Source organism: Engraulis encrasicolus, chromosome 13, assembly GCF_034702125.1.
Source record: "Engraulis encrasicolus isolate BLACKSEA-1 chromosome 13, IST_EnEncr_1.0, whole genome shotgun sequence".
Classification (NCBI taxonomy): Eukaryota; Metazoa; Chordata; class Actinopteri; order Clupeiformes; family Engraulidae; genus Engraulis; species Engraulis encrasicolus.
Window position 1 is genome coordinate 27128211 of NC_085869.1, and position 27484 is coordinate 27155694.

The following is a 27484-nucleotide window of genomic DNA, read 5'->3' on the forward strand; positions in this document are numbered from 1 at the left end:
CGTGTGGGTGAATGCGTGTGGGTGCATGCGTGTGTGTGTGTGTGTGTGTGTGTGTGTGTGTGTGTGTGTGTGTGTGTGTGTGTGTGTGTGTGTGTGTGTGTGTGTGTGTGTGTGTGTGTGTGTGTGTGTGTGTGTGTGTGTGTGTGTGTTAGGCATGGCACGGTTTGCGTTGCAAACCGAAACCGTACGGTTTGCATGTCACGGAACGGGGTAGTGGGCAACCGCACGGTGCCCACGGTTTCAAAAAAAAATAAATAGAGTGACCACCGGCGGGCGACGCTATTAAAATCCTACTACTTTTACAAGCATAAAACACATAGGATATTGAGTGTGGAAAGACTGATTTCTATCAGCCAACTGAAAGGCATAATGTAACAGCATGCGCCAGCAGACTAGGCTACAGTAGCCTACAAGCAAGTGCAGGTCGGTCAGCAGCGTCACCCTCTCCCCCCTCTCTCTCCACGTTAGCGCAAGTGACTGTTCCCAGCCTTTATGCTGACCAATTTAAATTAAATGAACATGAATTTACAAAAAATGACAGATTAGCAGAACAAAGTAGACTATGACTTACGTTACAGTAGCCTAGTGTAGGCTATATCCACGTGGCATTGAATGGGGATTCCGGACGGCAAAATGCAAGATAATTGAACATATCCATCAGATTCAACTGCGCTGTCCTTAACTGTAGGCCTAATTATATGTAGCCAGTTAAACTCTGATGGACGGAAGGGGACTTTGTGCTGTTGCCTAGTTAACATTGATGTTTAAAACTATGACCAAAATAAAATTTGACTGTTTTAAAAGGCTCAGCTTCACAGGAGTTTTGTGAAACATTCTTGTGCATACACTTCTTAAAAAAAACGATCTTTTAAAATTATTTGCTACCTTAACTTTCACATTTTAACAAAACATAACCCTATCACTTGTTCACTTAAAATTGAATTTGACTTCTGATTTTACTTCTATGCTTCTCACGGCCGGCAGTTTCATGATAGGAAGCAACTGATTCATAAGCGCAAAACTCGCAGAAAGCGGTATCAAAATAAAAGTCCAATTCGTTCTCAGTGTGTCATTAACCAAAATAGTCATACTGCACTGACCTAATGGTCCCATTGCCTACAGGAGTGTAGCTGTTTTATTTTTACACGTCAAATGTGTTATAGCATGTAATATTTGAATATGTGTCAACTTAAAAGTTAGGACTTAGTTCTCCCTTTTTGTGAAATAAATGGAAGCATGTTAAGATCATTGATATCTTTCCTCTTTCAGTTGGGTTAAATGAAGTCAAATTCATCATACCCATGATAAGCTTACATTTTCATTCTAATTTTTATATTATACATTTCCAGTGCATAATACATTTTATTTAAAAAAAAAAAACAAACAAAAAAACAGAGAACCGTACAAAACCGAAAACCGTGACCTTGAAACCGTGATATGGACCGAACCGTGACATTTGTGAACCGTACCACCCCTAGTGTGCATGTGTGTGTGTGTTGTGCGTGCGAGTGTGCGTTGAGGTCGTGTGTGAGTGTGTGTGTTAAGGTCGTGCGTGCCTGTGTGTGTGGTGTCAAACTCAGAGTCTGACCAGTGACTAGTCTATTTCTTTGTGTACGAAAGAGAAATCCCTGAAGGAGACATAATACATTTGGCAGACGCAGTACAGTAGTACAGTGATACAGTACAATGACTCCTTTGAAAAAATAATAATACATTTTATTGTGTTTGCCACAGCTCTTCCGGATGCCCTGAACATGCGTATCCGTCTGCGTCTGATGGAGTTGAACAGGGCCGTGTGTCTCGAGTGCCCAGAGTATCAGGTGCCCTGGTTCCACGACCGCTTCTGCAGACAGCACCAGAGGAGAGGTGGGGAGACACACACACACACACACACACACACACACACACACACACACACACACACACACACACACACACACACGTACTTGTGTCATCTTCCACGTACTTGTGTCATCTTCTATGTGCTTGTGTCATCTTCCATGACCGTTTCTGCAGACAGCACCGCAACACAAAACATTGACTCTTACAGTAATAACTAGAATGGTTTTAACAATACATAAAACTCATTTCAAATGCATACAGTACCGTATATAATAAAAAAGTGAATGGTGCATACCTCAGGATGGCTTAACGTGTGCGTGTGCGCGTGCGTGTCTGTCTGTCTGTCTGTCTGTCTGTCTGTAAGAAGTAAGAACTGAAACTGGGCACAGTTTGACTTAGGATTGTCAGGTCATGCATGAGTTCTCAGTGTTCATCAACACAATGTTATGAGGAGGGGCAAGACACTGGCAGCCAACCACGTGAGCTAATTTATTGATTTATTGTTTCCAACAACCAGAGGTTGAGTTGTGCGCAGCATAGGACCCATGTATTCCACAGGGTTTCTCAAAGAGATAAGGGGTATGTGGTACACTCTGGCTCCATATTGTTATCTAACTTCCCATCCTCACCTTGTACTTGTGGCTTTGTGCTTCACTGACACACCTACTCCATGGAGAAAATATTCAAGTGTCTCCTTTTGGGGGGACTTTTCCCCCATTCAACATCCCAATTGCAAAAGGAGAAAATGACCTTTAAATTGGGCTGCAGATATTGAATACAATTTCTATCGTCAATGACGTCTTGCCTCGCATCACGAGGCCACAAGCACAAGGCGACTTAGAGAGATTAGATATGGAAATGAATAGGGATGCACCGATACCGATACTGGTACCCGATACCGCTCATTATACTCGCACTCGTACTCGTCAAGCACTTGCCAATATCAGGAACGATACTGCTATTACACAAAACAATGCAAAAATCTTGTCACATTCTGTGGACTTAAAAGCAGCATGGAAAAAATTGCCACCTCATACATTTACTAACATTTAAATCTACATGGAAATGGACAATAAAAATATCACAGTTGGAAAAAAACAAGGCCATGCATATATTTTCATTGTATTTTGGTGGTAAAAGGTATCGGTACTCGGTATTGGCAAGTACACACATTAATGTACTCGTACTTGTATCGGTTTTCAAAAAAGTGGTATCGGTGCATCCCTAGAAATGAACCTTCAGACGCAGGCCTGTTGTGTAATAATGTCAGCCCAAGTAACCAGTGACCCCTGCAGTAATGCTGTTGTCCAGGGGTCATAGGTCAGGAGTCAGGGGTCAAGGCAGTCAGTCTGGAGATATACCTGCAGCAGACAATAATGATCTCTCAGGTGTTTACTTTCCCACGCCAGATAGACAAGCACAAGCACACACGTGCACACACACACACACACACACACACACACACACACACACACACACACACACACACACACACTCCTTGCCTGGTTAACACCAGACAATTTCACAAGTGAGACAGTCTGGAGACTACCTCGTATGCAATTTCTCGTAGGAAAGGTGTGGTTTACGATTGCCCATGGGCGTTTATTGGCCATTAATTAAGAATGTGTCATTTGGCATATATATACTAGCCCATAGCCAATCGTGTTAGTTGTATCTATTCAAACAAACTGCAGTCATCGCCTTTCCACGCCTCCCCGCTCTCTGATTGGAGACCACGATCAGGAACCCTCGCTGAGGGATCGAATCCATGCCGTGGCCTAGTGGTTAGAGACTTGGTCTTTCAATCTAGGGGTTGCTGGTTCAAATCCCCCCTTGACCTCTCCTTACATCTCCATCCATGGCTGAAGTGCCCTTGAGCAAGGCACCTAACCCCACATTGCTCCAGGGACTGTATCCAATACCCTGAAAAGTAATAGTTGTAAGTCGCTTTGAACAAATGAAAGCGTCAGCTAAGTGAAATGTAATAATGTAATGTAATATAATGCCGTCAGATTCAGATTTGAACAATTGTGCAAAGCAGCATGGGATTTCTCAGGTTAACACACTCCATTTCTTCATGTGAATTCGCCGATTTACTTTCCTCTCTCCCTCTCTCCCTCTCTCTCTCTCTCTCTCTCCCTCTCACCATACCTATACATCTCTCATTGTCGTGTCATGTGTGTGTGAACGCTTTTTGGTGAATGTCTTTTCTCATCTCTGTCTGTCTTGCATTTGCCACAGTGAATACTGTGTGTGTGTGTGTGTGTGTGTGTGTGTGTGTGTGTGTGTGTGTGTGTGTGTGTGTGTGTGTGTGTGTGTGTGTGTGTGTGTGTGTGTGTGTGTGTGTGTGTGTGTGTGTGTGTGTGTGCGCGCGCGTGTGTGAGGGGGTATGACCAAGATAACGGTGATATGTTACTCTGTTTTTCAATTATTCTCTCACTGTCTTGTGTGTGTGCATGTGCGTGTGTGTATGTGTATGTGATGTCCAGGTAATGGTTCAGTGACTCCTGTGCAGCAGCAGATCCACAAGATGCTGGGAGAGGTGCTGGGGGGAATCAACTGCGCTCGCGTCTCCGTCACAACGCCATACTACTACACCGTCGGTAAGGAAGTGTGTGTGTGTGCATGTGAGCTCGTGTCTCTGTCACAACGCCATACTACTACACCGTCGGTAAGGAGGAGAGTGTGTGCATGTGAGCTTGCGTCTCCCTCATGACACCCTACTACTACACCATTGGTAAGGGAGAGCGTGCGTGCGTGTGTGCGTGCGTCTCTTTACCACACTCAAGAGTGTATGTATGTGGCACTGCCTGCTTCAGTGCACCGTCTCATTCCTATATCCACAAGACACATCTAACAAATCTTCTATCACTCATGGGCTACAGTTAAATGAGCATTTTAATGGTTTGCAGGGTGTTTGATTGATGTTGATCACTGAGAAGTCTGTGTTCGTGCGTGCGTGTGTGTGTGTGTGTCTCTCCCTCCCTCCGCAGACTTTGAGTGTGTGTTGGACCGCCAGGGCCAGGCGGTGCCCTATACAGCCCCCACCCACCTGCACATCCGGGAGAACGGCAAGGTGCAGTGGGAAACACAGACGCCCGAGCAGGAGAGACTAGCAGAACTACCCCCCGGCGCTCAGAGGTACATGGATATCACAGCCCTATTCAGTATATTATGTAATAGAGGTACCCGATAACATAGAGGTATCTCTATTAATCTATCTCGTTCATACACATACAAGCCCCTGTATTTATGATGCAGCTCTCTTCAGATATTTAATACAATTTTTTTTACTGTCAACAACTTGAAGTGCTCTTCTTTTGAAGAAGACCATAGGCTGGAGCAGTAGGATCACGACCTATGATGTCACCAAGGGGCGTAACCATGACATTGTTTGCCGTCTTTATTTCTTTGTTTGGAAAGGATTGCCGTGGACTTCCTGGGACCAAAGTCATTCTGCAGAAACTCACGGCTGCCGAAAGGAGAGATCCTGATGCGGAGACGGCACTTGGAGATTCTTGGATACCGTGTCATCCAGGTGAGTGGTCGTCATGTTTATTTTTTTCATACATATACATATTTGGGGGGATTTTCAACTTTATTTTCACAGGACAGTGAAGAGTGGGAATGGAAATGAGTGGAAGAGAGACAGGGAAGGATCCCGAAATGATCCAGTTCGGGAATTGAACCCTATATGTGGGGGGCTTAGCGAGCTGCGGCACAGTGCCCCCTTAAATTGTTATTTCTAAAGCAAGTCACTTGTGCTGATGGCTGGTAAATAAGATGTTAAATCTCTCTGACGTTATCTCTTTTTATATCCATCTGCACCCTCACTGTCAATTCAGATTCCTCATTTCGAGTGGAACTCTATGGAGCTGTCCACCCCAGACGCCTGGAAGCAGTACCTCAAGAAGAGGATATTCCAAGCACCACCATGACGAATACAAAGAGACTATTATACCTACTTATGTGCATCTTAATATATTTTTGTAAAAGGTCACATTCTACATTATGTTGCCAAAGCGTTCCATGAATGTTTGGACATGGTTTGCCGATGAGATAAACATCGGGACTACATACAGTACAAGGGAGAGCTACTGTACCTGCAGTGGCTGTTGAAATGCACTGTGGACTAAATGAACAATGCAGAAGTGTTACTTACCAAACGACAAAAAAAGAAGATGGATGCCTTGGGAAATACAGTATATCATGTGTTTGATCGTTGGAATACCATTGCTACTGAATGTCTAATAAATCATTTTGTGGTCTTTTGTACGAAGTTCATGATTGCCAATGGAGTGTGTTTTGCAGAAGTGTCTCTGAGTCCCATCTAGGGTTTCCAACTGTCCCTTGAAATACGGAATCGTCCCGTATGTAGAAACAAAAGTATGGTTCTGCATTGGGTTCCAACAGGATGCAATTTGTCTAAAATGCAGAAAATTGCATCTAAGAAATACAAAATATTCTGGGGGAGGACCTCCCCCCTCCATGAATTAGATGTACTTTTGGTAACACTTCCAAATAAGGGGCCATAATTAACAGCAAAGTAGCTATAACCTAATACTTTAGTAAGGGTTAATAATCATTACTTAACGCCACAATAGACACATATTAATTGTTATTAATGCATATGTCAAACATTAGCAAGCAGTTACTTAACTATTAGATAACTATTACCTTGTGTTACAAGTTCATAGCACAAAAAATATTTAACTAATAGATAAGTAAGGGTACATTAATAGTTAAGTAGCTATTAGGTCATACTTAACTAAGGACCAAAATTAACACTTACTTAATACAAAAGTAAGGCATAACTAATGAATAAATAATACCGAAATATTGTCTGTAGATTGAGTACCCATCATGCACTGCACTTCTTGGAGCTAATATTTTCAGACATTAACTTAATTATCACAAAGGAATGGTTTAGTTTCGCTTCAAAACTATTACTCTTCATAATGTTCTGCATTTATTGTAGGGTTTTTACCATTAAAACTAATAAGTGGTATATGAACAAATTACATCCCATCACCCCACCATCATTGAGAAGTGTACGTCCAATCCTGTTGCCATTATTACAGTGATTTGAACGAGTGAACGCTAGACGTCACAGTAGACTAATTACTTAACTGTTAGGTATGCGCAGCCAACTCTATTATAAGGGTCCCAAAAACCAATATCTATGGATTAATTAACCATTAGTTATCCACAGCCAACTCTAATATAAGGGTCCCAAACACCAATATCTATCCATTAATTAACCATTAGTTATCCACAGCCAACTCTATTATAAGGGTCCCAACTCCCAATATTTATGTATTATTTATCCATTAGTTATGCCTTACTTTTTTATTAAGTAAGTATTAATTTTGGTCCTTAGTTAAGTATGACCTGATAGCTACTTAACTATTAACTGTGCCCTTACTTATCTATTAGTTAAATAATAATATGCTATTGTTATCTAATAGTTAAGTAACTGCTTACTAATGCTCAACATATGCATTAATAACAATTAATATGTGTCTAATATGGCGTTAAGTAATGATTATTAACCCTTACTTAAGTATTAGGTTATAGCTACTTTACTGTTAATTATGGCCCCTTATTTGGAAGTGTTACCGTACTTTTTTTTCCACAGGGAGTTGACAACCCTAGTCCCAACCCAACAAGTCCAGAGACAAGTTAAACACTGTATCTGCTGAATGCATAGATGCACACATGAGGAAAAGGGCTTGGTCATTTCAACTTTATTTTACAAAAAGTGTTTTTTTAAAAACACGTTCTACGTGAAGGTAAAGTGAAAAGTAGAGTTTCAACAGTAAGCCATCAGCCAGTCAGTGTCAGACTTCCATGGCTGGTTTATGTAGAGAATAGCACTCCTCCATAGTCAACACTGGCTGGCTTCAGTTTGCACACATGTGATATGCATTATCAGCTAGTTTCACCAAAGCAGAGTGTGGAAACACACCAACCCCACAATGAGCATGCACAAACACTTTTCATTATTTAAATACAAAAGGGAATATAATGGAATATCGGTGTGCAAAGACCAATCTAAAGTGAATGAAAGCAGTACAGTCACAAAGTGTAGGAAACGATAAATAAGAAAGGTTAGAACAGGTGTGGACAGGTTTTTGTGACATCAGTGGCCTATACTATAAAGCTGGTTCAGGATAAGTTAAGGTTTAGTTAAGGAGTAAATAATCTAATAGAAGAGCCTGGAGTCCTCATTTTCTTAAGAAAAGCTCTTGTATTAGATGATTTACCTCTTAACTTAACCTTAACTTATCCTGAACCAACTTTGTAGTATAAGCCCCAGATGTAGAATTTGTGGAAAGACCCAGGCAGAGATGTTCTAACATACAGAAGAGGTTCTGTCCAATTATCTCCAACTCTCATCCTCCCCCTTGTGCTTGTGGCCTTGTGATGATGTCGCAAGACGTGATTGACGACAGTAGTTTATTATCTCCCAAAATCGCAATTCTTAATGTCATTTTCCTATTTGCAATCTGGATGTAGGATGGGGAATAGTGCCCCAAAAGTTTTGAGTAGTCTGACAGTGGAGAAACTTTATTGTATCCTCCATGGAGGCGGGGTGCCAGCAAAGCGAGAGGCCACAAGCAGAGGTTGAGGACGGGAGCTGAATATTGGAAAGGACCCAAGACTTTTGGCCACAGAGCTGTAGATTACAAGCCTTGTGGTATAGTGCCCTCTTGTGGTGGTGTTATGCTAGTGATTGTGGCAATGGACCTCCTATGGTCTTTCTGTACACTAGATCAGTGGTTCACCCTCTTGACCTTGACATCATACGCCTGCCAATGCCCCCCTTTAGTATTAAAAAGTAAAATAGACTAATACCCCCCCCTGCTGCAACTGAGCGGGATTGCAGTTTGGGCACCTTGACACATTACGGCAGGACATTCAGAGCGTACAGACACACACTAGGGGAAGTGGGAAATAGGCCACGGGCACTTTTGGCTAAAAGGGGCCCCTCATAATTAATGGCGCAGAAATGACACACCGGTGGGCCCCGCAACCTTTCTTTTTTCCTATAAATCTTGTATCCTTTTTTTTTTTTACATCTCTGAAAATAGGGGCCCACAGGGGTGTGGGACCCACCAGGAAATGCCCACTATGCCAGATGGCCAATCCAGCCCTAGTGTAGTGAGTGAATGAGTGAGTATGTGTGTTTAGAGTCAGGTGAGTGTAAGGTTATGAGAGTGCGTGGGGTAACACTTTACTTGACGCCAGTGACATATGCATGTCATAATAGTGTCATAACACAGTCATAAACATTATGTCCATGTCATAAACATTGTATGACTGTTGGCCTGAAGTGACATTCGGTTATGACAAAGACAACTTTGTCATAACCGAATGTCACTTCAGGCCAACAGTCATAAAACGCTCATGACATGGACATAATGTGTATGACACCTGCATGACTGTGCCACGACACTGTTATGACACTGTAATGACATGCATATGACACCGGCGTCAAGTAAAGTGTTACCGTGTGTGCATGGTTAGAGTTTGGACATCCTTGCGTTGACTGAGTGGAGTTTGAGCATCCTGGCTGGTATTTAGTGAGTGTGGGTGGGAGGCTGGGTGCCTGTTAGTTTAGATCAGGGATGTCAACCTCAGGCCTGGGGGCCAAATTTGGCCAGCGAAGCCATTTTATTCGGCCTGCGAGATCATTTCAAATGTAATACAGTTGGCCCACATACACCTTAATGTATAGCGTAACATGACTTGAACATGAAATTTGCTGTGTCACAGGATGTGCAGATACATTTTAACTAACAAATATGATGGGAAGGAGTGTATGCGAAATTGAACTGAGTATGAAGTGCATGTACACACAATTTTAGTCCATTTTTTACTGTTGAGTTTGGCCAGCGACTTCGTTCCAGTTTTTGATTTTGGCCCTCAGTCAATTTGAGTTTGACACCCCTGGTTTAGAGTCTGGGCATCCTGGAAGCATTGAGTGAATGTGAGGTTGTGACAGGGTTGAGTGAGGTTGGGCAGGGTTGAGTGAGGTTGTGAGTAGAGTTTGGGCGTCCTCCTGGCAGGGTTGAGTGAGGTTGTGAGTAGAGTTTGGGCGTCCTCCTGGTAGGGCTGAGTGAGGTTGTGAGCGTGTGTGGTTAGAGTTTTGAGCATCCTGGTGTTTAGTGAGTAAGCAGTTTGGTAAGGGTTGGAATCTTGGCAGGATTGTGTGTGTGTGAGTTTGTGACAGTGCGGGGGGTAGAGTTTGACATCCTGGTAGCGTTGAGTGAGGGGTAGAGAGTGTGTGGCTGGACTTTGGGCCTCTTGGTAGTGTTGAACGTTGAGTGAATGTGAGGTTGTGACAGTGTGTTTAGAGTTTGGGCATTGGGGTAGTTGTTAGTGTGTGCGTGTGCTGTGAGTATATGTGTGTTTAGAGTTTGGGCATACTGGCAGTGTGTAGTGAGTGAGTGTGAGGTTGTGAGTGTGTTGTGAGCATGTGTGTGAGTGTGTGTGTGTGTGTGAGGAGTGTGTTTAGAGTTTGGGCATCCTGGCAGTGTGTAGTGAGTGAGTGTGAGGTTGTGAGTGTGTTGTGAGCATGTGTGTGAGTGTGTGTGTGTGTGTGTGTGAGGAGTGTGTTTAGAGTTTATGCATCCTGGCAGTGTTTAGTGAGTGAATGTGAGGTGTGAGTGTGTTGTGAGCGTGTGTGTGTGTGTGTAGTGAGGTTGTGAGTAAGTGTGAGGTGTGTGTGAGCGTGTGTGTGTGTGTAGTGAGGTTGTGAGTAAGTGTGAGCGTGTGTGTGTGTAGTGAGGTTGTGAGTAAGTGTGAGGTGTGAGCGTGTGTAATTTTAAAGTTTGGGCATCATGGCGGCGTTGAGGCGCATGGACACACAGGAGGCCCCCGAGGCCGCGTAGCGCATCTCGCGGATCAGACCCGTCCACTGTTTCTTATCGTCCTCGTACCTGCGGGAGAACATACACGGGGAAGAAGACAGGACACACTCAGAAGAACTCACCTCATGTGGCCTTGGCTGAGGTTCTAGCGCCTAAAGGTACCACACTGTTACACCAGGGACGTGGGTTCCATTCCAGAACTTAATGCTATTTCTCTGTGTCTAAAAATACACCAAGGGTTCTAATCTTCTACATTCAGTATGTTATAAAATGAAATACAAACTGAAGCTGTAGCTTCCGGCGGCGGCGCACGTAGGTTGCAGCAGCCCCTTGCTTTCCCAACTTTCAGTGTTTATTTCTGTTTATTTGTGTTTATCTCAGTGTTTATTTGTCGGAAAATATGTCGGAACGCACGTACAGTCGGCAACAGCTGTTGCAGATAAGAATGGACAACTTAAGCAATGTATTGGATGTACCAATGAAGACCCTGGAAGAACTAGGAATTCTCCGGCGGCATAGGACTACATCGGACCCATCTGCCTCGCTATGCCGACGCCGAAGAATTAGGAAAAGGGGCAAACGAGGTGGCGTCGAGACACGGCTTGCAGCCAACCCAACTCGTCCAGCAATACCATCAATTCTCTTGGCAAACGTCAGATCTCTGGACAATAAGATGGATGACATACGGCTACTAAGATCAGCGAACAAAACCGTGAGGAACTGCTGCGTTACGGTGTTCACCGAATCATGGCTGAACGACGGCATACCCGATTCGGCTTTACATCTGGAACAACTAAATTGCCACCGAGCGGACAGAGCCCTTGCAGAGAAAAAACGAGGAGGAGGAATATGTGTCTACACACATGATGCTTGGTGCAATAATGCTACGGTAGTACAGAGGCACTGCTCTCCACGAGTGGAGTTCATGATTATCAAGTGCCGACCCTTCTATCTACCCCAGAGAAATATCCGCTATCCTATTAGTCGCCGTCTACCTCCCACCCAGCAACAACAATGGCGTCAAAAGCGAGGCACTGAACGAGCTGCATCGGGGCATCAGTGAACAACAAGATGCACACCCAGATGCCTTCACAGTGGTACTAGGAGATTTCAACCACGGAAATCTCAAAACAGTACTTCCAAAATTTCATCAACATGTCAACTTCCCAACAAGAGAACAAAACACCCTGGACCTCGTTTACACAAATCAGAAGAGAGCATACAAGGCAAAGCCCATCCCCCACATTGGATCATCAGACCACACGACAATTCTGCTACTGCCAGCTTACAGACAAAAGGCAAAACTCACCAAACCAGTTCAGAAGGAGGTGAGAAAATGGCCTGAGGGAGCCATCTCACGACTTCAGGACTGCTTTGAAACCACAGACTGGGACATTTTCAAAACAACTGCCACCCACAGCAATCACATTGACATTGAGGAGTACACAGACACCGTGACCTCCTACATCACAAAATGCATCGATGATGTTACAGAAATAAAACACATCACTACCAGGGCCAACCAGAAGCCATGGTTCACAGGAGACGTTCACCGACTGCTGAGGGCCAGAGACAAAGCCTTCAGAGCAGGAGACGTAGCTGGCCTAAAGACAGCAAGGGCTAACCTGTCCCAGGGCATCAGGAAAGCAAAAAAGGAATACTCAGACAAAATAACAACACACTTCAAAGACAGCAGAGATGCACAGAGCCTGTGGCAGGGCATACAGGCCATCACGGACTATAAGCCTGCACCACGAAGCTGTGACAACAACACCTCTCTGCTAAACGACCTGAACAGTTTCTTTGCCCGCTTTGAAGCACAAAATGACACTCACCCACAGAAAACTCCCCCCCCCCCCATGATCAACCCCTTTACCTGTCCTCTGCCAGTGTTAAGAGGACACTGGCCACCATCAACCCACGCAAAGCAGCTGGCCCAGACAACATACCAGGCCGAGTGTTGAAGGATTGTGCAGAAGAGCTGAAGGATGTCTTCACAGACATCTTTAACATCTCTCTGGAGCAAGCAGTCATCCCATCACTTTTCAAAGCTGCTACCATCATACCTGTGCCGAAGAAATCATCACCATCATGCTTCAATGACTACCGTCCTGTAGCACTGACGCCCATAATCATGAAGTGCTTCGAACGGCTAGTCCTGTCACACATCAAAGCCACCCTACCCCCCACCCTAGACCCCTACCAGTTCGCATACCGAGCCAAGCGATCCACGGAGGATGCAATTTGCTCTGCCCTCCATCCAGCCCTCACCCACTTGGACAATAAAGACTCATATGTGAGAATGCTGTTCATTGACTTCAGTTCAGCATTCAATACCATAATACCACAACAACTCATCAGAAAACTGGACAAACTAGGTTTCAGCACCTCCCTCTGCAACTGGCTGCTGGACTTCCTGATGCAAAGACCACAAGCAGTACGGGTAGGGAACAACACCTCGAGCACCCTGACCCTGAGCACGGGGGCTCCGCAAGGTTGTGTTCTCAGCCCCCTGCTGTTCACGCTGCTGACACACGACTGCACAACGACCCACAGCACTAACCATCTAGTGAAGTTTGCGGATGATACAACACTGGTGGGCCTCATCACCAAGGGCGATGAGACTCACTACAGAGAAGAAGTAGACCTGCTGGCCAGATGGTGCAAAGACAACAACCTCCTGCTGAATGTCAACAAGACCAAGGAGATTGTTGTCAACTTCCAAAGGGTCCAAAAACAACTGCCACCACTGACCATCGACGGCGATGCTGTGGAGAGAGTGAGCAGCACCAAGTTCCTTGGAGTGCACATCAGCGACGACCTCTCTTGGACCACCAACACTACATCACTGGCGAAGAAGGCCCATCAGCGTCTCTACTTCCTGCGCAAACTAAAGAAGGCAAGTGCTACACCCTCCATCATGACAACATTCTACAGAGGAACCATAGAGAGCGTCGTGTCCAACTGCATCACAGTGTGGGGAGGAAGCTGCACGGAGAAAAACAGGAAGACACTCCAGCGTGTTGTGAACACAGCGAAGAAGATCATTGGAGTACCACTCCCCTCCCTGCAGGACATTTACACCACACGCCTCACCCGGAAAGCACTGATGATCATCAAAGACACAAGCCACCCTGCACACAAACTGTTCAGCCTCCTGCCCTCTGGAAAGAGGTACAGGCGCCTCCGTTCCCGTACCACCCGGCTGGCGAGCAGCACAATGCACCAAGCGATCAAGATGCTGAACACTCAACCCACTCTCCCTCCACTGTCAGCCTCTAGCCAGCAAGGCCACTGACAACCCCCCCCCCCCCCCCCCCCCCCCACTGTCAGCCTCTAGCCAGCAAGGCCACTGACAACCCCCCCCCCCCCATCCCCCACCACCATATCTGCGACTGAACATTCCACCTGCACTACTATACTTGTGACTGAACTTTCAACCTGCACTAACTCAAAACATGCACACACACACACACACACACACACACACACACACACACACACACACACACACACACACACACACACACACACACACACACACACACACACACACTCACACACACACACACACACACACACACACACACACACACAAGCACACTGCACTTTCTGCACTAAACCCAAACATACACACACTGACACACACACACACACACACACACACACACACACACACACACACACACACACACACACACACACACACACACACACACACACACACACACACACACAAACACACGAACACACACACAAGACGCACACCGCACCTTCTACCTGCACTAAACACATACACACACACACACACACACACACACACACACACACACACACACACACACACACTGCTGCTGGTGTACTTGACAGACCTTTTTTATATTTATTTTCTTCAAAATGCTACTATTACCATGTCAGAACGCTATAAAGGACTTTTTTTTAGGAAAAGCACAAAAACACAACAAATACCTCTTAATGTATGTCCTCTACAAGTCTTCTGTTGTCCAGTCTTGCACTTTAAATGTCTGTATGAGCACTGTCTATGTCCATACTGTCTTAAGTCCATGTATAAGTACTGTCTATGTCTATACTGTCTATGTCCTTACCTTAATTAGTCTATGTCTGTATGGGAAAGCAAGAAATGTAATTTCAAATTCTTTGTATGACCAGTGCATGTAAAGAAATTGACAATAAAACCTACTTGACTTGACTTGACTTGAATACAGAGAAAAAATAAATCAGGAGACTTGGTTAAAAAATAATAATACGTACTATTACTAATAATATTAATAGTATTTTGAAAAAACTGAAAATGGCAACGTACTGCCAGATGTCTGCGATCTCGGTGGGGGCGACCTCCTTGTTGTCGGTCTCCAGCAAGGTGAACCCCCCCACGGTGAACAGGGACCCCCCGCTGCTCACCACGTTCAGGGAGCTGCGCTCCTGAGGAAACTCTGGGAACTCCTCCCACCTGGTCAAGAGTGATGCATTGATTTTTATTAACATTATATTTAAGTAATGATTATGGCAGTTGTTGTTAATATTCATAATGCATTCATCAAAGTGGTCAATCCAGACTTCAAAAAGCAAAACCCTGAGATCAAGAGTGACAGACTGACTTTGACCAATGCCTGTTCAACATTTTATTCAGTAATATCTTCTAGAGTGGTGTTTCTCAACAGGGGTGGCAATTCCCCCCCCCAGGGGGGGGCATTCATTTTTTAATACTAAGGGGGGGGTGGGGCGTTTGACTTATGATGAGGTCAAGGGGGCGTTGGGAAGGTTGTGATGAGGCCAAGGGGGCGTTTGTTCAAAAAAAGATTAAGTGTGTCAGTTGAGTGACATTAACTTTGATTTGTTCAGTAATACTGTATGTGGGGGGTGGGGTTCTGATGGACTGATCAGTTTTAGCAAATGGGGGAGGCGCCAAGTAGCCTACTTGTTAGTTCCGAAGTCGTAGGCCTCGCAGGAGCTGAGGAGGCCTGTGTCGTTGACTCCGCCCACCACAATGATCTTGCCCTTGTGCACGCCGGCCCCGAACATGGCCCTCGGGGTCTTCATGGCCGCCACCTCCTTCCACTCCGCCTTCTTATGGTTGTACACAAACATCTTGTTGAGGTACGTGCTGTTGAGACAGAGAGAGACAGCGGGATTTAGCTTTGGGCCCGCCGCTTACTGGGCTCATTCGCTATTTGCTGAAAAGACTCAACTAAATCATAATAACTAGAAATAAACTCAGAGACTGCAGACAAAAATACTGAATCAAACCAAGATATCGCAAAACACGCCCACTCAATGCAAAAGCGTGTGCTCAAGTTGGGTCTCCTAAGGGGGCGTTGTCCCCTACTACTTCTTCTCTTTTTGAGGTGTTTGCGCAAGACGTGCGCTACCGCCATCTACAGCGCTAGAGGACTTCATTGATTCTCAACCTCAGGACTCCGAAGGTCTCCTAACCGAAGGTCTCCTAAAGGGGCGTTCACCCGACATAAAGAGGATACCGGAAAAGAAACAAAATGACGCTTCTTGTTAGATCCACCTTCTTCAGTGCAGACCTCCGCCAAGGAAGCTGTTTAATAGAACATTTGACCACCAAAATGTAATCACTTGTTCCTTTTGTAATTTCCAACAACACAAAATTCATCAAAATCATAACATTTTGAAACTGTCAAAATTCGCACTATCCCACAATGGTGAAGAAAACATTTTTTTAAATCCTGGATCCAGATTGTGATCCGGATCCTGACAAAAATGTAATCACTTTTTCCTTTTGTCATTTCCAACAACCCCACGAAATGTCATTAAAATTAGAGCCCTGCGTTGCGAAAAAAAAGAAAAAAAAACTATCCTAAAACATTAATTTAGCCTAATTTACTCCTCCTCAAAGAGTCACTTACTCGTCCTCTGTTTGTCCTCCGATGGAGTAGATCATGCCGTACTGGGAGACGGCACAGTGGCCGTGGGTCCGCAGGGGCTGCTTCTTGCCCTCAATCCACTTCAGCTTACTGCAGGAGGACAAATGAGATTAGACCAGTGATTCTCAAAGTGTGGTCCGGGGAGGGGATTTCTACTTTTCAAAGACAAGTTAGCAGTAGGCTATATTTCTAACAGTATTACAAAGCTTAATATAGCTGAAGTCATATTTTCACCACTATAAGAGGGGCTTGTACTGTGAAAAAGTAAGTGATTTGCATCAAAATTCGCAGTGTGAAATTAGCAACCGTCAACTGTCAATTCAGTTGACAGGTGGTCCCTGAACATTTTTGGGGGTAGAAAGTGGTCCTTGGTCTGAGAAAGTTTGAGAAACACTGGTTTAGACAGCACACCAGGGGCCTCTATACTAAATAAGAAGCTGGTTGAGGAGTGAACCAGGTTAAGTTAAGAGGTAAATCATCTAATAGAAGAGCCTGGAGTCATCATTTTCTTAATCATCACCAATTAGCCACACATGATGTGTAAACGGTAACGTAGACTATATAGGCCTAGAACAACTTAAAATGGAAATATGCGGTAATACTGTAACAAATCCCTGTGAGACATTTGTAAATGCATTTGTTAAGTATTAGTTACACTTCTTTCATTGTGGGCTCATTCATTATTTATATAGTCTATATTTATTGGTATAACATAATTATCTCTTAAGTGAATATGTCTACATCCACTAGTGTTCGCTGCCTTATCTTATCTGCTTGTGTCTGCCTGTGCTCATCTTCACTTATCAAACACCTCTCTCTGAACATTGTAGATACGTAACTTTAATGAGCATTTAGGCCTACTGATGATAAACAATGCAAACATAGGCGGCGACAAATGATGAACAAGATATATGATATTGTCTGATTGTTGTAATTCAAAGAAACTAATACTGCATAGGAAGTTAGTATTGTGCGAGTTCCCCTTGCTTACTCATAGGAAGTTAGTACCATTGCCAATAACTATTAATAACAACATAGTAATGTTCTGCAATAAGGTGTCCATAAATAATCTGTTGTCAGTCTTACTCTGTGTCGAAGCACATCACTGAGTCCAAGCACTCTCTGCTCTGCAGGTCCTTGCCACCAATAGCGAACAGGAAGTTGTCACACTCCCCCACGGCGAATAGGCATCGAGGGGAGGGCATAGGGGGGCGAGCTATCCAATCAGAAGCGATGGGGTCCAGCTGAAAGAGACAATCCCACTTCGGTAAATATCATATATATACCAGATACACGTACATTATTATTATTGTTAGTATTATTATTATAATAATAATAATAATAATAATAATAATTATTATTATTATTATTATTATTATTATTATTATTATTATTATTATTATTATATACTATATCCACTGTGACCTCATTAATATCAGATCTCAGATGCAGATCGGATCTGCAGTTACAATGATCACCTGTCTGCTTTGGTGCTTTATGAACCCGTCATTGTTAAAGTCCTCTCCTGAGCATTTGAGCGAGGTATAAAGTTCATAAGAGTTGTGTTACATGTGATTATATTGGCATAGTATGGCATCATTAGAAGTAAATATATATCTTGCTTTAAGCACAACCCTATTGACGACAATAACGTTACAGTCCAGTGTTCATCACTACTGCCCAGCAGCAGTGATTCTTCATGACATGTCCAGGCAGCATGTTGTACTAAATCAGGTGTTGGCCAGTGAGTGGGCTATATTTAACATGTGGTGCGTGCAGACAGCCAGAACGACCTGGCAAGATTATTAAACTATTACTTGTACATTTGATTGTCAGCTAACAAGTGGCAGTGACTGTGAGTGTGTGTCTTAAATTGTACTACTGTTACTCTTACTAGTACTACCACTACTGCTATTGTACTACTGTTGATCTTACTACTAGTACTGCTACTACTACGCTTCCCTACTACTACAACTACAGTATATAGGGAGAAACCTGATAGCTACCATAGTTGCCTGTGACTGGCACACATTCAGCTGACAAACTAAGACAATGAAGTTACCGTATCGACAGCTGATATAGAGCTCTACCAGAAATCTTGCTGGACATAACTGATAATAATTGTAATGGAGTAGCAGAGAGTCATTTGTCCAACCAGGGGTCTGTTTCTCGATTCTTGTCGTTGCTAACCGTCTTAAGACCGTCTTACCGTTCCCTTGGATTTAGTGGTGAGCGTCGCTGTCGAGAGAGAGTTGAGTCGTTCGTACGAAGGACTTTGCTAACGACGTTAGCAAAGACGCTTTCGAGAAACGGACCCCAGGACAATGAAGCTAAGTAACAGATATAGACCTTCACCATTAATCCTGCTTGACATGGCTTAAAGTCAGGCACGTGTAAAGAAGGGGTGCTAGAGGAGCTTTAGCCGCTGCCTTTTTGGTGTTTTCCCGAGTCCTCTTTGACCTTTTTGGGTTTTTGATTATTATTATTATTTTTAAATTAGACGTAAATGGACTGAGACTATGTAGGGTTTTTCAGGATGTAATTAAAAATCTACTTTCGAATACAGTTGATGTGTTATTTTGTTTTTTTTAAATATTTGCCCCTTTGAAGACCTGAGCTAACCTAGTTTTCTGGAACATTGTCACTTGCTGAGCTCTGGAAAGGCGTGGGTGTGTTCAAAACAGCTCGAACCTGATTGGAGAATTCACGTGTGTCTTTTTGAATCACGTACTACTTCAACCACTGACTTGTATATACCCCGCCCCTCGATCCTGCCCCACGATTCTGATTGGACAGGCTGTGAAATTTCTGATTCCGTTTGGGCTCATCTAAGATTTGGTCTACGTGAAAGCCAGGCTAGACCTGAGCCCCTGCCCCTCCTTAAAGCGGCGTACACACACAAAGCTAGCTTTTCGCTTGCTCGCCTACTCGCTACTCTTTCATGGAACATTCGCTGAAAGTTCCCGCGGCTTTAACTGCCAATGAACAGGCGAGAAGTACCAAACTCTGCATTCCAATTGGTTATTCGCTTACTCGCCTCGCTCGAAGTTAAAATATTTTCAACTCGGGATCCGCCCACATCGCATCGCTTGTACAGTACTCGCCTACTTGCCTGCGAGTCTCGCTGGAACACATCGACATTCTATTGACTTCATTCGCTGAGCGAGTAACTAGTAGCGACGTGTGTGTACGGCCCTTAAGGCCTTTGCACGGCCCTGCTGATCGCAGCACATAGTCAAAGAGTAGTGGAGAGTGTCTTTCTTTAGTGTGATGTACCTGATGGTTATCCTGGTTTCACCAGACCACATTAATTACTTCGGAAATTCATTTTTGGTCTGGCTCCTCGATGCCCTGGGGCGCTTAGGTGGGAGGAGTGAGCTCTGGTTTGGAATGAGTGGACCAATCGCTGATAATTGACATTCATGACGTAAATAGTTATGCGCTCAAGTGCATTGATTTATTGGCCCAATTTGGCCGTCCGTCTACTGGACGACTAAACCCTCCTCAAAGAAGCATATCAGACCATTTGTGTATTACGAAGTCATTCAAAATGAATGGTCTGGCCTATCAGGCTACCTGATGGTCGTGGCACTGCAGTAGTGGAGTACTTTTGATGTGACGTAGCATTGCGGTAGTGGAGAGTGTCTTTGGTGTGACGTACCTGATAGAGGTAGCATTGCAATAGTGGAGAGTGTATTTGGTGTGACGTACCTGATAGAGGTAGCATTGCGGTAGTGGAGAGTGTCTTTGGTGTGACGTATGTACCTGATAGAGGCAGCATTGCAGTAGTGGAGAGTGTCTTTGGTGTGACGTATGTACCTGATAGAGGTAGCATTGCAGTAGTGGACAGTGTCTTTGGTGTGACGTACGTACCTGATAGAGGTAGTATTGCAGTAGTGGAGAGTGTCTTTGGTGTGACGTATGTACCTGATAGAGGTAGCATTGCAGTAGTGGAGAGTGTCTTTGGTGTGACGTACGTACCTGATAGAGGTAGCACTGCAGTGGCGTCTCCTTGTTGTCCTCGTCCATGAACAGGCCCCCGAGCACGTACAGCTGGTTCTTGGCGGAGACGATGCTGACGTGGTTGCGTGGGATCTGCTCGGACATGGCGGCCAGCGAGCACTCGTTGTCCTCTGAGTCATAGGTCACGGCGGCCGTGTCGCTGATCATCAGGATCAGCTCCTTGGAGAACATGCCGATACGCTTCGTGTCGTTCAGGTATCCCGGCAACCCGTCGTCCTCCGCCTCCTCTTCTTCGCCACCCTCTCCTTCCTTCCCCTTCCCCTTCGCCTGCCCCTTCTGGTCCTTCGTCGTCTTCTTCTTTTCGGGCATCTTGCCGGCGAAGGCGTCCTTGACGGCCTTGACCATCTTGACGAGCTCGGGGTCGGCCTTGATCAGGTCGTCCTTCTCCACCTTCTCCTTGATGTACTTCTCAGGCATGAGGCGGAAGCGCACGTGGTCCAGGGCGTCGCCAAGCACCTGTCGGAGAAATTTTTGGTTTTCGTCTTAGCTTTTCTGAATGTACCAAAATTCTATGTCATACAATTGGGGAAAGGGGAAGGGGAAGTCCCTATTATAGTAAAATATTTGTGTGTGTAAGCTTTTCTGTAATAGATCAGGAGAAACTCATTCTTTGTATCTACTTGGTGGTCAGTCACAAGACCGAAACCACTACAACCACTACATCAAGATGCATACAACGGAAAAGGAGGAAGCAATGGACAAGGGCAAACCGCCAGACCAGACACCTCACACACCAAGGAAGCTCACTCCATTGACTGAGGAGGAGGGAAATGGTTAAATAGGGGTGTCTTCTGGCCCTACCGTGGCTGATATGGTAGGGCACACGTTTACCACTCGGTCGACCTGGGTTCGATTCCCGGTCCGGGTCCTGTACCGGTCCTCCATCTCTCTCTCCCAGCTCACTTCCTGTCTCTCCTTCACTATCCTGTCTCACAGAAACCAATAAAGGCTGAAAAGCCCCAAAATACTTTAAATAGGGGTGTCTTATTTATGTTGGCTGGCTGGCTAGGTGAAAGACTTAGAGGTTCTACAAAATTCTTGTTCATAGCCAATAAGGCCTTTATTACTGATGTTAAATTGTATTGATTGATTGTAATAAGGACCTAGTAGACTCTTATGTCTTATTACAAGTCACGTATACAGCCTAACCAGTGAACTCCATTCTAAAGTGTTACCAGTTGTAAAAGGGAAGTCACTTGCGCTCTAACCTTCTTGGTGCGTCGAGTCCAGGACGGTATACAATGTAGAGTAAACTGGTCCACTTCGGAAAGACTAGGCCAGGGATGACTGGAGCACTCAGATACTTTTTAGTATTTTATTGTGGTGAAAACATAATGACTGACGTTTCAACGCTGTGTGCGTCTTCTTCAGAGTCAGACCACATGCACACAGCGTCGAAACATCAGTCATTATGTTTTCACCACAATAAAATACTAAAAAGTATCTGAGTGCTCCAGTCATCCCTGGCCTAGTCTTTCCGAAGTGGACCAGTTTACTCTACATTGTTACCAGTTGTTTTGCTACAAACCTTCAGGCGGTGCTCCTTGTTCTTGCGCACCCAGCGCATCACGGTCTCGAACACCAGCTCCTCCCGCTCCACGTTGAGCCCGTCCACGCCGATGATGGCGAACAGCTCGTGCGCGGCCAGCTCCAGGAACTCGCTCTCCTGGCACATCGTCTCGAAGCGCGCGCACACGTAGTCGCGCGCCGCCACCGCCAGCCGCGGGCAGCTCAGCACCAGCCCCATGCGGTAGATGGACAGGCAGTTGACGGGGCTCAGCTGCTTCATCAGGTAGTTGGCGCAGACGGTGAAGACGGACGGGATCTGGAAGCGCGTGGCCACCGTGAAGACCTCCTGCACGTTCTCCTCCGTGATGTCGATGTCGGCCGAGTACAGGTACTTGATGATCATGTCCATGACCGAGGCGTCCGTGTTCTCCAACACCACCTCTCTCACCTTCGACTTGTCCTTGTTCTTCTCCTAGAATAGGATAGAACAGAATAGAACAGAACAGAGCAGGACAGGAGACGATAGAAGAGAAGAGAAGAGAAGAGAAGACAAGACAAGACAAGACAAGACAAGACAGAATAGAAAAGCATAGAATAGAAAGCCTTTATTGTCATTACGCACAGTATAATGACATGAAAAGCAACACAGCACAAACATATAAAAAAGTGTTTTAAAAACTGTAAACTACTACTGTATAATGTAATGTAAAGCTTCCCCAATGGTGCAGTGCCAGGCTATACGTTTCTTGTAACTCTGTAGTCAGGCTTGCCAGGCTGGCTGGGATACTGACCTCCTCCTTGGTGCTTTTAATATTTACACAATATTGAGTAGAATCTGAACTCTGAAATGTTACACTGCCCAAAGAGTAACATTAACACTGTTTTTGAGTGGGACCAAATGTTATCTGAAGTTAATTTAAAGGGACACTCCACCCATTTTGCATTAGGCTTTCCATTGCTAGACACCCAGTCATACTTTTGAATGGTCTTGCAAAAATCTCTCAATTCCCCCTGAGATAGGAGAAATCCGCATTCATCTCTTAACACTTCCTCCGTCAATGATGTAAAAATGGTCATTTTGCATCATCGACAGAGGAAGTGTAAGAGAGGTGGATTTCTCCTGAGACTACAAGCCTTTTTCCCACCTTTTCAACCCCGCCCATAGGGGGTTGGACCTAATGCTATAACAGACCTATCACAGATCAGTGTCCCAGTGCTTTTGAAATCACTGGCATTGAGGCTCCAGTAAGCAGTGTTGCCAGATTGGGCTGTTTCCCACCCAATTGGGCTGCTTGGGATGGCCGTCTGCGGATTAAAATGGTATTTTACAGGAAAACTTGCCCAATCTTTCCCATCGACATCAATAGAATTGGGCGGGATTTAGTGCTTCCAGGCGGGTTTTGAGCATTTTTTGGGCTGGAAATCATCAGCCTCATCTGGCAACACTGCCAGTAAGTCACTTGCATAGCTGGAAAGGAGAAGCTGGAGCACACTGCAGCTTAGTTTTCAAGACTTTATTTTGTGCACACACCCGACCAACGTTTTGGTGTTGCTACACCCTCTTCAGAGTCAAATGATAGCAAGAGAGAGACACATATTTCAAGACTTGACATTCACAGGTGATCCCACTTGGTTTGGCTAAATTGGTCTCATCTCATTGCAGGTAATTGACCCCACCCCCCAACACCAGGACAAGATTGCAGACAATTAGACAGAGAGGCTTCGTAGAAAGGCATTTTGGATTCATACTTCAGTGGAGCCTCAGGGCATAAATGAGGAACACAATATGTCTTGCTCTCTGTAACAAATTGTTCCAGCATCGCGGCTGTGGTCTTCTAATAATTGTAGCTGTGGTTTTATTGACAATGTTCTTTGTGTATTGTTTTTTTCACTTTTTTATTTTGTTTTGGGAAGTTGGCAAGCTGTCTAATTGTCTACAATCTTGTCCTGGTGTTGGGGGGTGGGGTCAATTACCTGTAATGAGATCAGACCAATTTAGCCAAACCAAGTAGGATCACCTGTGAATGTCAAGTCTTGAAATGTGTGTCTCTCTCTTGCTATCATTTGACTCTGAAGAAGGTGTAGCAACACAGAAACGTTGGTCGCGTGTGTGCACAAAATAAAGTCTTGAAAACTAAGCTGCAGTGTGCTCCATCTTCTCCTTTCCAGTGATGTCTGTCCCACTGTGATGCACCTGCTGCAAGCTGAGGGAGGGATGATGCATAGAGTCCCAAATAACTGGGTGTGGCCTGTGGAACTTGAGCATTGCAGTGCATTATGGGGATTGTTGTCACAAATCCACAAGCACTAAAAAGTCATTTTCTGCCTTTTCTTGGCCAAGAAGGCACCAAATTAGAAATGTATGTTACTATTCTACTATAAATATGACCCACTTTCAGTAACATATTCATGTCTCCACCGGTGGAATGCCCCTTTAAACCCTTGGAGAGTAGCTTCTTACTGCAGATTCTGCAGGTCTATTCACTATTTGCTGAGAATACTCAACTACATCATAACAACATTGCTATGACAGCACAAAGAGCCGGATTAAGACATAGCCATTACAATTTTGGTGACAGTAGGCCCTAAGGTAATACCATAGGCTCTGTGCCAAGGGTTCAAACTGGAGTGATTCCATGTCAATTCACACACCCTCCCCTGGTGACCCCCTTCTATTTGGATTATTATTCACATACATACACATTATTCAAGTAATAACTGCTGTTTGATGCCATCTGAAAGAAAGTTTGGGTGCCACGTCCACTTTCCGAGCCCAGGAATTACATACACTTTTTACAGTCAGGTTTGGACAATGTAAAGACCGATACAGACCATGGCCATGTCCCCTCAGCCCAACCCTGTCTATCAGATTCTGTATAGGACACTGCATTATAAACTTGGTGTTACCAGAATGGCAATGGCCAATGACTACTACAGCGTTCCACAGGTGGAACAGTGTGCATTAAGGGGCGATGCCTTTAAAACTGGATTGGTTAAAAGTGCCATAAAGACTCTGACATGGTGATATCAATTAGCTGTAACCAGAATGGCAATGAACAAGTCGTAGTGCATGGCTAAAGCTGACCCTGTGTTATGTCATAGTAGTGTAGTACTATGGTAGTTAACCTTAAGAAAGGCCCTGCTGTGGCCTAGCGGTAGGGCACTGGGTTACTGCGCCAGCAACCTGGGTTTGATTCTGTCCCGGGTCATTACCAGTCCTTCCCCCGTCTCTCTCTCCCCTCTCGTTTCCTGTCCCTCCTCTACTGTCCTTCCCTGTCTCACCTCCACTGTCCTTTCAAAAAAAGGCCAAAAAAGCCCTAAAAAAATACATATAAAAAAACTTTTGAAAAGTGTGTAGTGTAGTGTGTACTGACCTCTTCCTCGGTGCCGAAGAAGAGCTCTCTGAAGTAGGGGCTGCATGCGGCCATGATGAGTCGATGGCAGGGCAGGCTGCGCTCGCCCACCTTGATTTCATTAGATTTGATTTGATTTATTTCAGATGTACACAAGAAAATAAGCAACCAATTAAATAAATACAAGTACCATCATTTTCTTTTTGTGTGTGTGTAACTGAAAAGGAGTGGGATGAAGCCATTGCTTATTTACTCCCACCCCCATAAAATCAAAAATATAACTCAAAATGTGTAGTACGCACTTCCATACTTTAAGACTATGCCATATAAGTTACTAATGTCCATATATAGTTGCAAATAGAATAAACTAATCAAAAGAAACACAGCAAAACAAAAAAACAAAACAAAACAAAAAAACAAATAAACAGATCATCACAACATATTTTCATTTTCATAGCTATGAAAAATTGCTCTTTTAAACGTTGACTTAAATTGATGCATACTACACCTTCAGCACGCAGTCCACAAACTTGTTCTCGTTCAGCAGCTCCTTCAGGCCGTCTTGCAGCAGCGTGCTCTGGTACAGACGCAGGTCCTCGCGGATGCTGCTCGGCTCCATGTCTCCTGTGTGTGTGTGATTGTGTCGAGCGAGTGTTGATTGTGTCCACCAGAACCACCACTAGAGGAGATGGGTATTCGGCGCAGTTGAAGAGAGCCTAATTTCAAAATGATGATGGTGTTTTGTGTGTTGTGTGTTGTGTGCCAGCGTTGTCAGTAAAGTAAAAGTAAGGGTAAGGATCCTGACACAACTTTGATCCAACCAGCTGTGAATTGGTGGATCACAAGACAGGAAGATCAGTCGCTCATAGAAGTCACCTTTGCTGGGAGAAAAAAAAGGTAGCAGGCTCTGTACTGTTTGAACTTGAGTACTTTTGCTTACTTTTTTTAAAATTGCGGTGGTTTTGCGTTCTTTCTTAAGAGCCAAGATACAAGATCCAGTAACTCCACCACTCCAACAGGAAACAAGAGTTGTTGTTGAGAAGTTGTTGAGAAGACCCTTGTGTTGTTCTTATTCTTGTGTTGTATATCCAGTAACAACCACGGCACCTCCACCAACACAAAAGGTGTTTGTCACAAGAACGTCTGAAGAGACTTGCTCTCGGTGCAATGGAAAGAGTTTGGAGGGGAGGCAGGGTTGGCTGCAGGGTCCAGCAGAAAGTAGCAATGTGTGTGTGTCTGTTGAAGTCGTTGCCTCCCTCTGAAGTTCAGTGGGTGAGACCTAACAGCCGGCCTTCCCTGGAGAGAGTGTTCTCTCAATGGGTCTCTTGAATAGACTGGAAAGAGGAGGCAGAGGAACTGTACTGTGGCAGCGTGATCACCTGCTCTGGTGGCGTCCAGCTCCGATCCAATCCGGTCCTGTCTTGTTGTGGTCTTATCCAACCCACTACTGCTCTGGGCTTTTCTACTCAGATGATGTTCTAGCCTTTTCTACTCCGATGATGTTCTAGTATTTTCTACACAGATGATGTTCTAGTATTTTCTAGTTAGTCTGATAGTGTTTTAGAGTGTTCTGTTCTGGTCTAGGTGTTCTGATCTGGCTGTATTGAATTTCTGGATCTGTTCTGATGGCTCTCTGCTCTGCTCTGGTCAGGTTTGATGAGAGTGGGAGAGGAGGGAGGAGGCTGGAAGCCAGGGTTGCCAGATGACACTGATGATTTCTGGTGTAAAAAATGCTCAAAAACCCACCTGGAATAATTAAATCCTGCCCAATTTGAACAAAATTCCATTGATTTCTATGGCCATACATTCGCAGAAAAAACCCGCCCAAATGCCGTTTTATCCGCAGACGACCATCCTAAGCAGCCCAATTGAGCGGGAAACCACTCAATCTGGCAACACTGCTGGAAGCTGGAGTATGTCTGTGGTGGGGGGGGTGGGGGAGGCATTGGGCATTTGGCATTGGGATGGC

The 27484-nt window shown here is 44.7% G+C and overlaps 2 protein-coding genes across 4 annotated transcripts in view; one reads left to right on the plus strand and one right to left on the minus strand.

The window, feature by feature from the left end:
• fastkd1 (FAST kinase domains 1) overlaps nt 1-6115 on the plus strand; it is a 19767-nt gene extending 13652 nt beyond the window's left edge. For all 3 annotated transcript variants that reach the window (XM_063213579.1, XM_063213580.1, XM_063213578.1), the window contains exons 14-18: nt 1735-1866; nt 4332-4445; nt 4836-4983; nt 5266-5380; nt 5688-6115. In XM_063213579.1, the coding sequence (XP_063069649.1) occupies nt 1735-1866; nt 4332-4445; nt 4836-4983; nt 5266-5380; nt 5688-5780 (602 nt within the window). In that variant the 3' untranslated portion in view covers nt 5781-6115. The remainder of the gene's footprint in view (nt 1-1734; nt 1867-4331; nt 4446-4835; nt 4984-5265; nt 5381-5687) is intronic.
• A 4059-nt stretch (nt 6116-10174) lies between these two features.
• On the minus strand, nt 10175-27139 carry klhl41a (kelch-like family member 41a). Its single transcript, XM_063213581.1, has 9 exons — nt 26024-27139; nt 25537-25626; nt 22182-22634; nt 20612-21109; nt 17717-17874; nt 16613-16720; nt 15658-15843; nt 15043-15189; nt 10175-10787 (listed from the first exon to the last, which is right to left on the minus strand). Exons 1-9 carry the CDS (start codon nt 26132-26134, stop codon nt 10673-10675), a joined length of 1866 nt encoding a protein of 621 aa, XP_063069651.1. The 5' UTR covers nt 26135-27139; the 3' UTR covers nt 10175-10672.
• Between the last annotated feature and the right edge of the window lie 345 nt (nt 27140-27484).

Bases quoted from the DNA above. Each gene is read 5' to 3' on its own strand.
- klhl41a (XM_063213581.1), bottom strand. From the start codon at position 26,134: ATGGAGCCGAGCAGCATCCGCGAGGACCTGCGTCTGTACCAGAGCACG. The intron at 25,627-26,023 runs GTGTAGTATGCA...AATGAAATCAAG, and splicing joins TTGTGGACTGCGTGCTGAAG to GTGGGCGAGCGCAGCCTGCC. The intron at 17,875-20,611 runs GTACGTACGTCA...TGTCTCTTTCAG, and splicing joins TGCAGTGCTACCTCTATCAG to CTGGACCCCATCGCTTCTGA.